This window comes from Glandiceps talaboti, chromosome 12 (genome assembly GCF_964340395.1).
Source record: "Glandiceps talaboti chromosome 12, keGlaTala1.1, whole genome shotgun sequence".
Taxonomy (NCBI): Eukaryota; Metazoa; Hemichordata; class Enteropneusta; family Spengelidae; genus Glandiceps; species Glandiceps talaboti.
In genome coordinates this window covers 8689565-8704746 of record NC_135560.1, presented here as the reverse complement: position 1 = coordinate 8704746, position 15182 = coordinate 8689565, and the positions used below count along the sequence as shown (strand labels likewise).

At 34.7% G+C, this 15182-nt stretch overlaps 1 protein-coding gene across 2 annotated transcripts in view; it reads left to right on the top strand.

Moving 5' to 3' along the window:
- LOC144443428 (coiled-coil domain-containing protein 171-like) overlaps nt 1–15182 on the top strand; it is a 38203-nt gene that overhangs the window by 3955 nt on the left and 19066 nt on the right. For both annotated transcript variants that reach the window (XM_078132900.1, XM_078132899.1), the window contains exons 3-11: nt 3162–3330; nt 5324–5403; nt 6697–6871; nt 9228–9340; nt 9825–9913; nt 10773–10908; nt 11659–11751; nt 12693–12853; nt 13965–14103. In XM_078132900.1, coding sequence (XP_077989026.1) covers nt 3162–3330; nt 5324–5403; nt 6697–6871; nt 9228–9340; nt 9825–9913; nt 10773–10908; nt 11659–11751; nt 12693–12853; nt 13965–14103 — 1155 coding nt within the window. The remainder of the gene's footprint in view (nt 1–3161; nt 3331–5323; nt 5404–6696; nt 6872–9227; nt 9341–9824; nt 9914–10772; nt 10909–11658; nt 11752–12692; nt 12854–13964; nt 14104–15182) is intronic.

Genomic DNA, 15182 nt, shown 5'->3' with positions numbered 1-15182 from the left:
TATATGTATGTAAGCACTACTATATGTATGTAAGCATTACTATATGTATGTAAGCACTACTATATGTATGTAAGCATTACTACATGTATGTAAGCATTACTACATGTATGTAAGCACTACTATATGTATGTAAGCACTACTATATGTATGTAAGCACGACTATATGTATGTAAGCACTACTATATGTATCATTGTATGTAACTTGTAAGCACTACTACATGTATGTAAGCATTACTATATGTATGTAAGCATTACTACGTGTATGTAAGCATTACCACATGTATGTAAGCACTACTACATGTATGTAAGCATTACTATATGTATGTAAGCACTACTATGTATGTAAGCACTACATGTATGTAAGCACTACTTACTATATGTATGTAAGCACTACTACATGTATGTAAGCACTACTACGTGTATGTACAAGCACTACTACATGTATGTAAGCACTACTATATGTATGTAAGAACTACTACATGTATGTAAGCACTACTATGTATGTAAGCACTACATGTATGTAAGCATTACTACATGTATGTAAGCACTACTACATGTATGTAAGCACTACTAGTACTACATGTATGTAAGCACTACTATATGTATGTAAGCACTACTATATGTATGTAAGCACTACTACATGTATGTAAGCACTACTACATGTATGTAAGCACTACTACATGTATGTAAGCACTACTACATGTATGTAAGCACTACTACATGTATGTAAGCACTACTACATGTATGTAAGCACTACTACATGTATGTAAGCACTACTACATGTATGTAAGCACTACTACATGTATGTAAGCACTACTACATGTATGTAAGCACTACTACATGTATGTAAGCACTACTACATGTATGTAAGCATTACTACATGTATGTAAGCACTACATGTATGTAAGCACTACATGTATGTAAGCATTAATACATGTATGTAAGCACTACTTACTATATGTATGTAAGCACTACTACATGTATGTAAGCATTACTACATGTATGTAAGCACTACATGTATGTAAGCACTACATGTATGTAAGCACTACTACATGTATGTAAGCACTACTTACTATATGTATGTAAGCACTACTACATGTATGTAAGCACTACTACATGTATGTAAGCACTACTATATGTATGTAAGCACTACTATATGTATGTAAGCACTACTACATGTATGTAAGCACTACTACATGTATGTAAGCACTACATGTATGTAAGCACTACATGTATGTAAGCATTACTACATGTATGTAAGCACTACTACATGTATGTAAGCACTACATGTATGTAAGCACTACTACATGTATGTAAGCACTACTACATGTATGTAAGCACTACTACATGTATGTAAGCTGACATGACAGAGTCAAACTGAAATGACAGAGTGTTTCCAAAATTCCATCAAACATAATGAATCTTGAATTATAGTGACTTGAAGAGTGACAGCCTCACATATGTGCATCTTGGGGTTGCGTTCCACGCAACAAAAACCTAATCTGTAACTAGGGACATTCATGCAAAGTTTCAAACTGCATAATAAGCATCAATGGCTGTATAGGACATACATCTTGCCCCTGTTGCATGGAAAATTGCTTTACAGTTGCAGGAACTTTGATGATTGTTTGTTGTCTAAAACTCAAATTTAAATCAAACTTCAGTTTGGTCATAGCTTACCTGTAGACATGAAGGACTATCACTACTACACTATTCTGTCATCCTAACTGACAATTTGATGTTTTGATGTTTTGAATTTTTGCTCTCTTTCCACCTTACTAGTATGTGATTTTGGTGTTGACTCAGAGATAATCCTTTAAATAGCAAAAATTGCGCCCCCAAAACATATCAACTCAGCTTGTCCCCTGACAATTGTGCACAGTGTAGTGCCATATCTGAATGAAGTAGACTTAAACGTGAACAAAGACAAGGCTAATTTGTCCTAGATGAACCAATTATCGTATACTTCTGACGATACTGATGGGATATGAATGAAAATTTTTTTGGTTCTATGAGTGGAACTTTTCATTTGAAATCTTCTAAATTTATGGTCAACTTATGGGGCAATTAAATGTGACTTTATAATAGGCCTTTTCTCCTGAGAGCTCAAGGCACTCATAATTATTACCCCTGGCATGGATCAATAGCAGCACAATGGCCCTATATGCTTCCTCAGTCAACTCCCTGAGGAGCATACAACCCATTAAAGTTAAATTTAATGTGTGTTCAAAAATTAAAATGTGTTCAAAAAATTATTTTCCTCTAGGCTTTACACTTCCTTCATAAATTTATGATAGTTCCAACCACATTTTAATTCTTTTAAGAAACACTCTTTTTCAATACAAAGTTTCAAATACAAATGGAGTTTGTTTTTAGCTAATGTTTCTGACCACCAATTTTGTTGAAAGTATGTTTAGATGTGTTATTTAATTGGGCCTTCGGTTTGCCAAGATAGACACAAACTAAAACTATTGTTGTAACATGTTGATACAACGGTGATAAGATATTGAATAGATGTTTGATTATAGTCTCAGTAGGGTGGCATCACAGAGTTTTATTGACAGAGTTCTATGAACTTACAGTGTACTGTTTTAGGACTTCCAATGTTTACACTATCTTGATCACAGAGTGATTAGATTCATACAACTGGGGAATTGCTATCACCCACTTGTGTAATCTACCACATTGAAGAACAATAGATTTAGTGTGTGCCTATCTAAGTAAACTGAAGCTTGGATTACCAAAGTCATATCATTATTTACATGTCTTTACTGGTGTGTTTGATTTTAAAGTCAGATTCAATGTCAGAATATCTGTCGCAAGTTTGCTTCCCAAGTGTTAAAACCAGACCACAAACTCAATCACCATGTTCCAGCACTTATAAATCACAAGTACCCAACAAGAAATCGTAATGTTAGGAACTTTACAGTAAGAACTAAACAGAAAGAAATCAGTCCAGTTGTCTACTATGTCAATTTGTTGCACTGTTGTCCCTAGTGGGTTTCGCCATTGTAATATTTCCATTGTCATGTTACCATACATTTTAGTTGCCAGCAGTGTCTTCGTCCTTTATGGATTTTTAAAGTAATGTAACCATGGTAATTTGATGATTAGGTCACAACAATTGGAAATAAACCATTGTTATTATTTTAACCTAGCAGGATGATAGTGTAGAGCAGTATAGAGAGTCCAGGAGAAGTCCATTTGATGGATATTCCGCTTACAGACGGACTCCATCACCAGCATTAGAAGAAGCTAAATTGAAAGAACATGCCAGACAACTTAAGACTCAGGTCAAACAGCTACAGAATGAAATCAGTTCTGAAATGGGTATGTACTTGTCATCTGAAGAATCAGGTAGTGTCAAACTTTTCTATGTACTCCTCATATTTCTGTGTTGTGGAACTGTGGTGGGTCGATTGAAGACTGCCCTCTAGAAACAATGATTATACATATGTCATTGAGTCTGGTTCTGTACCTTCAACACCAAAGACAAGACTGCCCTCAATAGTCCTGTCTGTACTTTTTCTGAGTGCAGGGATGTGTGTTGATTGGATGCCAATCAAACTTTTAAAGTGATATGATTGGTTGAAAGTTTATTTATGTCCTGTGGTCGTGATGCTGACATCAGCATTGGGTGATTCCATTATGATTTGATGGGTAAGAAGGTACTTCCCGAATGGAATAGTACAGTGACAGAACATGAATGTAAAATCCAGCTGTGTTTATATGGAGGTACCTCTATTCATATGGTATGATGTAACTCCATACCAGAGACAATGCCTGTACCTTGAGTTGTTGACATACATACCATCATACAAGTGGAACCAGTAGTGGTCTTCCACTACACTTATGCTAGCAGTTCCAGGCTTACTGTACAAACTTAGAATGTGTATTTGGTCAACCACTTGATTGCAATGTTATCAAATACCAATGTGTTGACAATATTCATGTTAGAAAAATCTTGCTGTAAAGTATGTAGTATCTTCCTGTAGCTGTAGCTCCTTATCTGCTGTCCTGAAAACAACAGATAAACACAAATCATTGTCCATTTTATGACATTTCTGAATGTTAAATCAGTTTTGTTGTACTAATTGACGTTAGAATCTGTCTGCCAAAATTCTTTCCTGAAATGTTTGTATATTTGTTGTTACTGACATGTCTTATTACATCATCATCTGTACTTCAGTTAATGATTAATAAGTGTTATTTCTCATAAAGTTACTCATTATTTGATGCATTTCTTGATCAATCTTGTTTGTAGTTGTCAACTCTTTTTATTGCTTTGTTATTGTGCTGTAATACATGTGTTGTGTGACATCTTAATGTGTAAATGTGTAAACATTATGTTGTAATAAACATGACTTATGTGGTATGCCATGTTGGGGTGCAACATGACAGTTTTAATGTGTAAAGTTATGTTGTAGTAAACATGACTTTATGCACTGGTATGTCATGCTGGGGTGCAACATGACAGTTTTAATGTGTAAAGTTATGTTGTAGTAAACATGACTTATGTGGTATGTTGTGTTGGGATGCAACATTGTAATGTGTACAGTTATGTTGTAGTAAACATGACTTTTAATGAGTAAAGTTATGACTTGTAAATATGACTGTTGTGTTGGGGTACAATATGACAATTTGTAAAGTTATGTTGTAGGAAACATGACTTTATGTAGTATGTTGGGGTGCAACATGACAGTTAATGTGTAAAGTTATGTTGTAGTAAACATGACTTTATGTGGTATGTTGGGGTGCAACATGACAGTTAATGTGTAAAGTTATGTTGTAGTAAACATGACTTTATGTGGTATGTTGGGGTGCAACATGACAGTTTATATGTTGCAGTACAACATACAAGTTTTTGTGTGAATGTACAAAACATTTTTATTTGGAACACAAGAGCATAAATGTTAACAGTTTTTGTGATAACTTATAACACAAAAGTTGTATTACTGTACAACAGAACAGTTTGTGTGCTAAGTACAACCTAACATTATTTTGTTGTGGAGTTTTACAATGAATGGGACTCAGGCCAAGAAAATGTCAAGGAATTAGGGTGTGCATACTGATGCCAGAATGATATAATGGCGTAGAGTTCTTGTAATGGTGTCCATAGCAACGGCTTGTGACACCCAGGGTCACATAATGGTATGCAAATGAGTATTGTTATAGTGGGTGCATACTTGGACCGTTGCACGGGTAGACTTGACATAGTGTAGAGCGTAGAGTACCCTAGTACACAGCATGACAGCCGTAATCTCCCCAACAACCATGGACAGTCTTAGACGTAGACCATGTCCAATGTGCGATTACCTTTCAGAGACATCAGCTCAGCTCAGAAGAAAAATCAACCAACTGGAGAGAGAAAAAGTTGAGTTAACCAGCAGTAACAATGATGAGGTATGCATACATACATGTGTTGATTGACAATATTGATAGCTGATCCTTTTGATGTGTCTTATGTCTGATAATCCCAGGATACAACGTCATCCCCTTCAAATCTAATCTTTTGCTCCTCAGAAATATCAAAGCCACATATCTCAGACTACTTAAGAGATTTTTTTTTAGCAGCTTGCAGAGCATTTTTGTTCCTTGTCCTTGCCAAGGTTTAAAGGCCATGTTTTGTTGCAAGCACTACAATTGATTTTTGGCACTTGACTATGTGTGTAGGTTTTGTAGGTATTAACCTGTATGAATTAAGTCAATGACCTTTGATCTGAAATAATCAAGATAAATTTAGAGAGAAAACATTAATGTGCTTACTTCCGACAGACTCTGGTGTACATTTTTCAAAACCCTTTTCGTTAATTTAGACAACATCTTTTGGTTTCCTTTACTTTTCTTAATTTGAAATTTCTCAAAACTTTGAGATAGTAGTGTAATCTTAAGTATTTACATGTACTGTTATTTTAGTAATTTTAGTAATGAGGTCCAGGTTACCAGGAAGAGTGAGGGGGGTTGGGGGGTCTTTCACAGTCCTCATTTACTCCCTTGCATGGTGGTTCATTGTAGTTTGGCCCTGTGTTACTAACTCTTGGTCAGTGGTTATTAAGTTTGTCCATTCTATTGTTGTAATTGTTGGATAGGTTGATATATGGCCTATTGTTGAACTGATTCACTACAATGCCTGTATTTGTATGCTCTGTGACTGGTATTTTCAAAACTCAGCCAAGTGCGCCAAATTTATGTTACTACTGGTGTACACTTTAAGCAAACTTTCTCCACAACTACCAAGTTGTTGTTGATGTGTAAACTGTGTGGGAGGGGACGGGAGGAGGGGGAAGGGGGAAGATATGAAATGTTTGAAAGTAAAATTTTTTGTCAAACTAGTGTTTTCTTCTTTAGTTGTATCAATAAATTTTGTTATTTGCAAACTTTTATGAAATGATTTTTAAAATGATGTATGTTTTGTTGGTATAAAATTCCACAAATAACTTGACCTAGAAATAGATGTATTGTGAACTATTGTGGTAGTTTAGAATGTACGTGATATGGTCCTAGAACTGTGTCGTGCCTTTAATATAAAGGTGTCGGTATGGGTAGTATGTACATAGGGTGGTAATTGCATGTAGAGTGGCTATTCAAAGGTTAATAAATTGTTGTGGTGCTAAAACACACATGCCTTGTTATCATACCAGCACCATTGAATCAAGTATGGCATGTATTGACATCAAGTCGACTGTACATTTACAGACCAGCAGACTTCATAGTCAAGTTGCTAAACTGCGTGCACAGCTGGAGAAAGGAGAGGCTAATAGACAAAGCATACATTATGAATTGACAGTTGCTAAGAAGAACGTCGGTCAAGAACAAAGGCATGCTACACAGAGAGAAATGGAACTCAACTCTGTCATTGCATCTAACAAAGGTAAAAAAAACCTTGATTTCTTTCACATTATATGAATTGCGTACATCTGTATCCATAAGTACCACATGAAGTAGTGACTTTAATAGGCCAAACAAAATAAACTTTATGGTCCTGAATATAAACCTTTCAAAATAGAGTTTGCTAACGTTGATGTTTTTTATTTTTTTTTATTTCTATGTTTCTGGGTTATGCCATCTTAATATATATCATTCATTGAAAGTTGAAACTTTTTCTCTATCTAAACTGCATGGATAAGAAGAAGAAACAACTTCTAAAAATGACAAGAACTTGTGCATGAATCCATTCCATTTCTAACCTTTTTTTTCTTTTTTTTATTACATTTTTTAGCTTTTTGCAATGTGTAGAGTTACAAACACAGACTTAGTCAATGTTGTTTCACATTGATTTCTCAAGTAGGAAGCCAGGATAAATTTGTTTTATAAATTAAAAATCCATCCAATCCTCATCCACATTGCCACTTTAAATTAAGATATAACCACCCCAAATTGACATGGTTGGCGTTGTGGGGACAGCAGTATGCAATGTCTTTATTTTGTTTATACCTCTAGGGGGGAAAGGTTTCTATTATCAAAATAAATTTAAATAACAACACTTCAAGACTTCATTGTCATGGTTGTGATCTGTACCCACCTCAGTGAATTATTGCAATTTGGAGTATATAAGTATACCATGTCAACAGAATTCAATAACAGCAGGGCTTGAAATAATGGAAAAAATTTCATGCCCAGTGGACAAGTAGAAATTAAAAAAAATATGTCCAAATCAGAAAGTAGTTGTCCACGAAGTGAATATTTTGTTGTTGTAAATTTTATTGAAATGTTTGATTGAGATGTCCCTCTTGATCAGTGTTTGTTACGAAGTGAGTTGCCATAACATTACTTCCAGTTTGGGTAAACTCTTGAAATCTAAGCAGACTAGTCATTCATATCCTTCTATTCATATGTTAAAATACCACTTTGAAAGTTTCTGTGGGTACAGGAAAGTTTTATGTATATTACAATAAGTGAGGAGAGGTTTTAAAATCGTAAACCATAAGAAATTCTACTTGTCATTGGGACAAGTACTTTCCAAAAACCCTTGAAGTTGCCCAATACTTCAAATCACTTGTCCCAAAACAAGCAAAACGCCCTATTTCAGCCCTGTACAGAACATGAATTAAACTTAACTTGTGAAACATTTGACAGTGAAATACTGTCACTTTGGAATGGTAAATTATAAACGAGTGCAAAGTTTTTATTCATCTGATGTTTTGATTCATTTTGAAGTTATGTGACTAAATAACAAAAACTGTTACTGTTATCAGATCTTCATCAGAACAACGTAAGGGAAGGGATGTAACTATATGCAGTGATTTTAGTACAAAGCTTTACTTTGAATTTAAATGGAAAAAAGATTAAATTAACGATAATAAAATGGTATTTTATTTAGAACGTTTTGAATCAGTTGAAGCTAACTTTGAATGAGTTTCAGCTGTTTGCAAAAAAAGTTGGAAAGCTCCAGTACTTAGTGATTTCAGTTTGAAATGGGTGTAACTATTTACTTAAAACTGTAAAGCTTGGTTGATTTTCACGGGGAATTGGGTGTAACTGCTTGCAGGGATTTAGAAAACCATCTAAAACTCATTCATTCCATCTGTGAATTAGGTGTGACTATTAGCAAAAGATTTAGAAAACTACAAACCAGGTGTTGTGTAGCTGTGTTTAATTTCAATGTCCGCATTGTTGTGCAAACCCTGTCACAAAATTTACAACTTTCTCATTAATCTGAAGATATGCCTCCATTTAGATCTAACAATAAGATGTGATAAAGGCAGTCTGTTTTCTTAACAAAGCCTGGCAACAATCAATTTTCTCAGTCTGGGGTGATATGCTTTATAACAGCAATCTCATCAATCATTATGATGTCACATGACATTTGACCCTTGACCTTAAGTGATCTTTGATATTAAGTTAATGTCACCTTTACTGCATTTGAATTGGAATTTGGCCCAGGATCAGACTGGTTATTTCCACAAATAAATATTTATGGACATGCTTTGCTCAGCGTTTTCAAATGAGGCTTAATATATATTTCTTTCTGTCCATTGATATAATGCAAGGACAATGACTCGTAACTATGGTGATATGTCATAATCTATTGCTAAAACACTTAAATGCAATGAATACCTACATTGCTAAGGTAAAGCCACACATGGTACACTGAGTTCTATTGTTGATTCACAGCTACATAACCCAATTTAGTTTTCACTATTCTGTTATGGGTTTCTGTGCATAGATTATTATATACGTATGAAATACTGTGATTTCCATTACTCCATGATGGCTTTCTTTTGCAGACAAAATTGCTGAGCTGACAGATCTCGTTGAAGATTTACAGAGAAAGGCTGACAGAAATCAGGCCACAGCTTTGGAAGGCGAGCAGAAACTGAAGAGAATTATTGATGAAAAGGTAAAAGTTATTGACTCAGAAAAAATTTAAATTTAGATCTAAAAAAAAATATTTGACATTATTCAGATTAGTTTGAAAAATTCAACTTTGATATTAGTACAATATTTCAGTGTTTATGTCAAGGTTTGGGAATTCCAGTAACAGAGAGAAGGAAATGAGGTAAAACTGGCATATAGATTTCCATACATAATTCCAGAATTTTGCTTGGGAACCGCAGTAAAGTGAATTGAGTAGGGAACTCAGGTAGATTTTACCTACTTACCACCCATATTTAAACCCCCAATGTCTGCATCCCATGGTCTTGGATTAGTACTATCTTATCTGTCAAAACCATACGGATTAAATGGATCATTATATTGTTTAGGACTATCGTTTTCTCCACCTCTGCCAAACAACTGTTTTTCACAGCCAAATTTTAATCCTAATCCACCATGCATCTTTCACAAAAATAATTTATTTTTATACATTTTTATTTTATTTTCAGGATGCAATTATCTCAAAGTGTTATGCTGAACAAGACTACATTCAGACTGAAAAAGACAAACTTGACATTTGCCTCCAGGAGAAAGAAAAGTAAGTGACGGCGAAATAAAAACATTGATGACTTATTGTAGGGTAGACTGTAAATACGTTGTGTCATTCCATCGTTTATCCCTCTTCAGATCAAGTGTATGGAAAAGGTGATGGCTATGGCAGGATTAGGGTTGACCATCTCTTCAGGTAGTACTAGTAGGCTGGTAGGGTAGCATGACACGTCGTACCTCGCAGACTAGTTGTTGGGTTATGTCTATAGTATAGTCTTGACCCAACCATCACACAGCTGTGCCATATTTATCTGTGGTTAAATGTACCATTTATTGACTGGTTCTATCCGCCAAGAAGTATTTGTAGGTTCACTCAAGGATGAAATAATGTCTTGTTCCTGTTTTCTTTGTTCGATGTATTGTGAATTGTACTAAAGAATTTTGCACCATTTGATGGCATTCCAGACCTCCGTAACATAACAAATAGTGAATGAAATGGTACTTGTGGTGATCATCATGGTGTCTGGTACATGATTTAGTTTAGAAATGATCATTTTAATTCAAATGTTGACATTTTGGTAGATCATCTGTTTAGTGAATACTCATTTTAGTCTTTAACATTGACCGTATGGTAGATAATTTGATTACTATCTACAAAATATTTATAATGGTTAGTCCTGTTTTCCTACTTGTCATTTTTTCTGTACAAACAAACACTCCTTGGTAGTAAAAACATAGACTTTGTTTGTATGATAGAACACTGTATTGACCATTTCTTGACTCAAAGGTCAGAAAACTAGTACCTTCAAAAAACCCTTATCAACAAATGGAGTTAACTAATTGTTATAAATCATTCTAGTCAAATACTTTTGAAACGAAATATTCACATCCAAATTTACCGTTTTCAGTTTGTATGGTGATGCTGAAGACAAAATACAAGATCTTGAAACTGAAAGGAATACTCAGTCAGATACAGTCAGGAGACAACTGAATGATTTAGAATATGCTGCTGAGAGAGAAGAAAGACTCAAAAAGGAATTAGAGGTATTGTAAACTTATCATTTGAATTATTCAAATTTGATTTGAAATATTTCCAATTATTTTGTTACTTTGTAATAATACTTTGAAAATACAGGGTATATTTGAATACAATGTATCTATACATTAATGTGATACAATTTTTGGATACAATGTATATACCTTTCCAGGTGCATTATTGGCAATGTAACAATACTTTGAGCATATAACAACATATTTGGATACAGTGTATCTATACATTTTAATATGATGGGATTATCTGGATACAGTGTATATATCCTTTGCATTCCTGTAGCATTATTGTAACAATACTTGAGTATACAATGGGGTATAAATATATTTATACATTAGTGTGGTACAGATTAATTAGATACAATGTATCTATCATCAACATTCCAGTCACATTATAGATTACAATGTAACAGTACTTTGAATATGTTTACAAGTAATTATGTTACAATTTAACTACTTTGAGTTTGTTGTACATAAAATTGTTACCATGTAACAATTCTTTGGAGTATATGAGTGATTTGGATACAATATATTTTTTATTTATTAAAAAAAAAGACTACAGTGGATGTATTATTTTATAGTACATCTGTAGTATATGAGTATTGGAGGTTCTCAAGCTTTGTCAAAGAACAAGCTGAAAAGTCTTGTTTTATTAATTATAGTTACATTTATTTTAATATACGAATTCTCATATTTTTGTTTTGGTTTGATTATATCCATTAATCATCAATATGAATTCTTCAGGTTGCTATCAACAGAATCAAAAGTTTAGAAGAAAACATAGAAGCAGAAAGAGCTGCACATTTGGAGTCCAAGTTCAACTCTGAAATAGTTCAGGTGAGTTCATTGCCATGGTTTACAGTCAGCAGTATACTAAAGAGACTTTGATTTTGTCTGATAATTTTTTAATATTCTCATTTATTTTATTCTATAATTCTGATCACAAGCAAAATAGATTCATCAGCTGGGTTAATCAAATGAATTAGAAATGTAAATTACACATCCAAGTACTTCAATATTGCTGTCTGTTAATTTGATTTTATAAGGTTTTTATGAGAGTTCATGACCTTAAAATCTTGATATAGTTTTTCAGCTGATAACCTTTGAACTATTGTAGTTTGTCAAAGTTCAAAGGTCAAAGTTCATGACCTTTTAGAATTTTGGATAGATTTGTCTTGTTTTTTGTACAGCTCAAAGTTCCCTGTATATGTTAGAGTCCAATAAGATAAGTTTGAACAGTGCAAAGCAGAATTCAAGCTTGTCCATGAAGATCTGTCTAATTGAACTCTAACTGACTTTGAAGTCAACCAGTGGTTGCTTTGATTATGAATTGCATTAAAATAGTCACTAAGGGGCCCATAAAATACTATATAGTTTGATATGCAACAGTGTTGCAAACGTGAAACAACTCTCATTGTTAGCACATCAGGATGTTCTGGAGGAGATGCTGCCTAAGCCATTGTTTAAATCTCCCAGGAAAATCATTTTCTTCAGGAAATAGAAAATTGTGGCAAATGATATGTAGTAGGAAGATTGTTGTCAGCTGCAGTCAGTAAGTTGGGGTCAAGAGAGGTTGACTTCTTAAGTCAGTCAGAGTTCAAATTACTAAGAATATATGGGCTCCTGAGTGACAATTTTGATGCTACCAATAATCAAACCAAGCAGTGTTTGACTTCTAAAAGATACATCTATATGACAAAGTCTGTCTTGTTTTTGTACAGCTCAGAGTTTGTGGTCCTTAAATATTTGACAAAATCTGTCATTGTTTTTTTGTACAGCTCAGAGTTCGTGACCTAGAGGGGGCACTGGAAGTAGAAAAATCAGCCCACTCAGAGGCAAACATCAATATTGATATGATGAATAAACAACTACGTGAACTGGAAAGTGCATTTGAAGATGAAAGAAATAACAGCAGAAGTCGTAAAGAACAACTTGAAAAGTAGGTAGAACATCACAAGAAATGAAGTACAATATTTTGATTAATTTATGATAGACGAGTAGAGATGTTTTTGTTTTTTTGTAATTTAAGGTTTTATTGGGTGTTATTTGTAAAGTGTGTACATGTCATGTTACATTCCAGTTTACAAAAGAGCAATGTTTACATTGCAGTCTATTACCATTTATGTTATATATGGAATGAGGGGTCATTTCTTTAGAAAAGGTAGAAGTTTCTGGTTTTTCTTTGCAATAAAATATTCATATTTATAAATTTGTTTAAATTGGTTGTACAGTTCTCTGAACACAGGAAGGGATTCCTTTCTTTTACAGTAGTAAATGTATTTTCTAACTATAAGGCTTATGAAATTGAGTAAAAGTGTCTCATCTGGGTCTGACAAAATTAGGCAGATTTTGCTAGGAACAGCCCTTAACTTAAGTGCTTTGCCCCATACAGTTGTTATTGCTTCCCAGATACCAATAGTGTGTTTACATTTGTAAAATAAATGTTTGATGGTCTCTGAGACCGCATGACAGAAGCTACAGAGATTTGTGGGGAACTTTACTGGGTTTAATTTGTACAGTTTCTCGTTTGTGTACAGTATATTATGCAAAATTTTAAACTGGAACTCTCTTGATTTGCTATCGACTGTGACTTTGAGAATTTGTTTTATGCCATTGCAGGAGGCCAACTCCCAGGTCTCTTTCAAGTTTCTTTTCACTGCTTGGTTTGGTAAATTTTCTGTTGATGAGTTCTGACTTTAGTTCTTGTTTTGTGATATCTTCTATAGGAGTTGCAATACCTGATATGTTCATGCAAACATCATCTATGTAATCATCTATATTCTTTAGATTTTCTGGAATTGCATGTAAAATGCCTATCCACTTGAGTCTGAAAATGGGGGATAGTTCAAAGAGTGTCAGCTCCCGCGATAGTATAATACCATTTTCCCTTTACAGGTTTAGAGATGTTTTTGAGTTCTTGCCTTAACATTGAACTTGACTGCAAAAGGAGTATTTAGTAAAATATTCACTGTACTGACTAAGTTTTTAAACATTTCTAAACAGCATGACTTTGATTATTTTACGGAACTTTTTTCAACATTTTCCAACAGAATGACTAGAGAGTACTTAACTGTGAAGAAACAACTGAGTGGTGATTTGGAAGATAAGAAAGCTGTCATTAGTAATCTATCCAAACAGTTAGAACTTCACCAGAAGAACTTCAACGAACTCAAAGAAGAACTGAACAAGGTGGTAGCCAAGTTCAATCTAGTTGATGACTTTGATGATCCAATGTGTGAACTTCCACCACATGCAAAATGCATCTCAGATGAACTCCCTCGGTACCATGATCGTACTGCGTTCTTTAAAATACGGGATGATTTGAGCTCGCGGCGACAAGATGTCATTTCATCTCTCCGATCAGACCGATTATCTGCGATTCTTGAAAAGGCAGCCCAGAAACCAGATAGGGGCTCTCTGAAATCAGACTATAGACCCTCGACATATAGCACAGGTTCTCTGAAATCTGACCTCAGTCCTGTGAAAGCCGATTTTGGTTCTCTGAAATCTGACCTGGGGTCATTGGGATCTCTGAAATCAGACCGAGGATCTGTGAAATCTGACAGGGGGTATTCTAGCCCAGACTGGGGATCTCCTAAATCGGACAAAGCTTCTTCGTTCAAGTCTGACAGGGGGTCTGTGATATCTGACAGGGCCTCTCCCAGATCAGACCGTGCATCCCCTCACCTTGTAGCATCCTCCAAACTCGATGATGGCACAACTGTCATTGATTGTCAGGGAATCCCAGAGTTAGATAAAGAAGCAGAGGAAATGTTGCCAGAAAATTATCATCTTTTAGACCAGTTTGTGATAGTCATGGATAAGTTTCAATACTGAAACCCCCAAACCCCACCCCCATCCCCATCCACAGCTGTTCTGAACTATGACACAGCCTGGTCTGATGCATCAAAAGACAAAATAAAGCATTTACTAACGGTTGTAGCATTATACTCATTACTGGGAACCCAATATACAGTTTTGCAGTCATGTGTCTATTCCTTATATCTTCATTTACATTAACTTGAAAATAACTTGAAAAAAGTTAATAACTCTTGAAAAGAAACTCTCTGTCTGTCTGTCCATGTCTCTGTCTCTGTCTTTGTCTCTCTGTCTCTGTCTCTGTCTCTCTCTCTGTCTCTCTCTCTCTCTCTCTCTCTCTACCTCTCTCTCTCTCTCTCTCTCTCTCTCTCTCTCGCTTTTTTTCTCTCTCTCACTCTCTGTCTTTCTCTCTTTCTCTCTCTCTCACTTTTTCTCTCTCACCCTGTCTC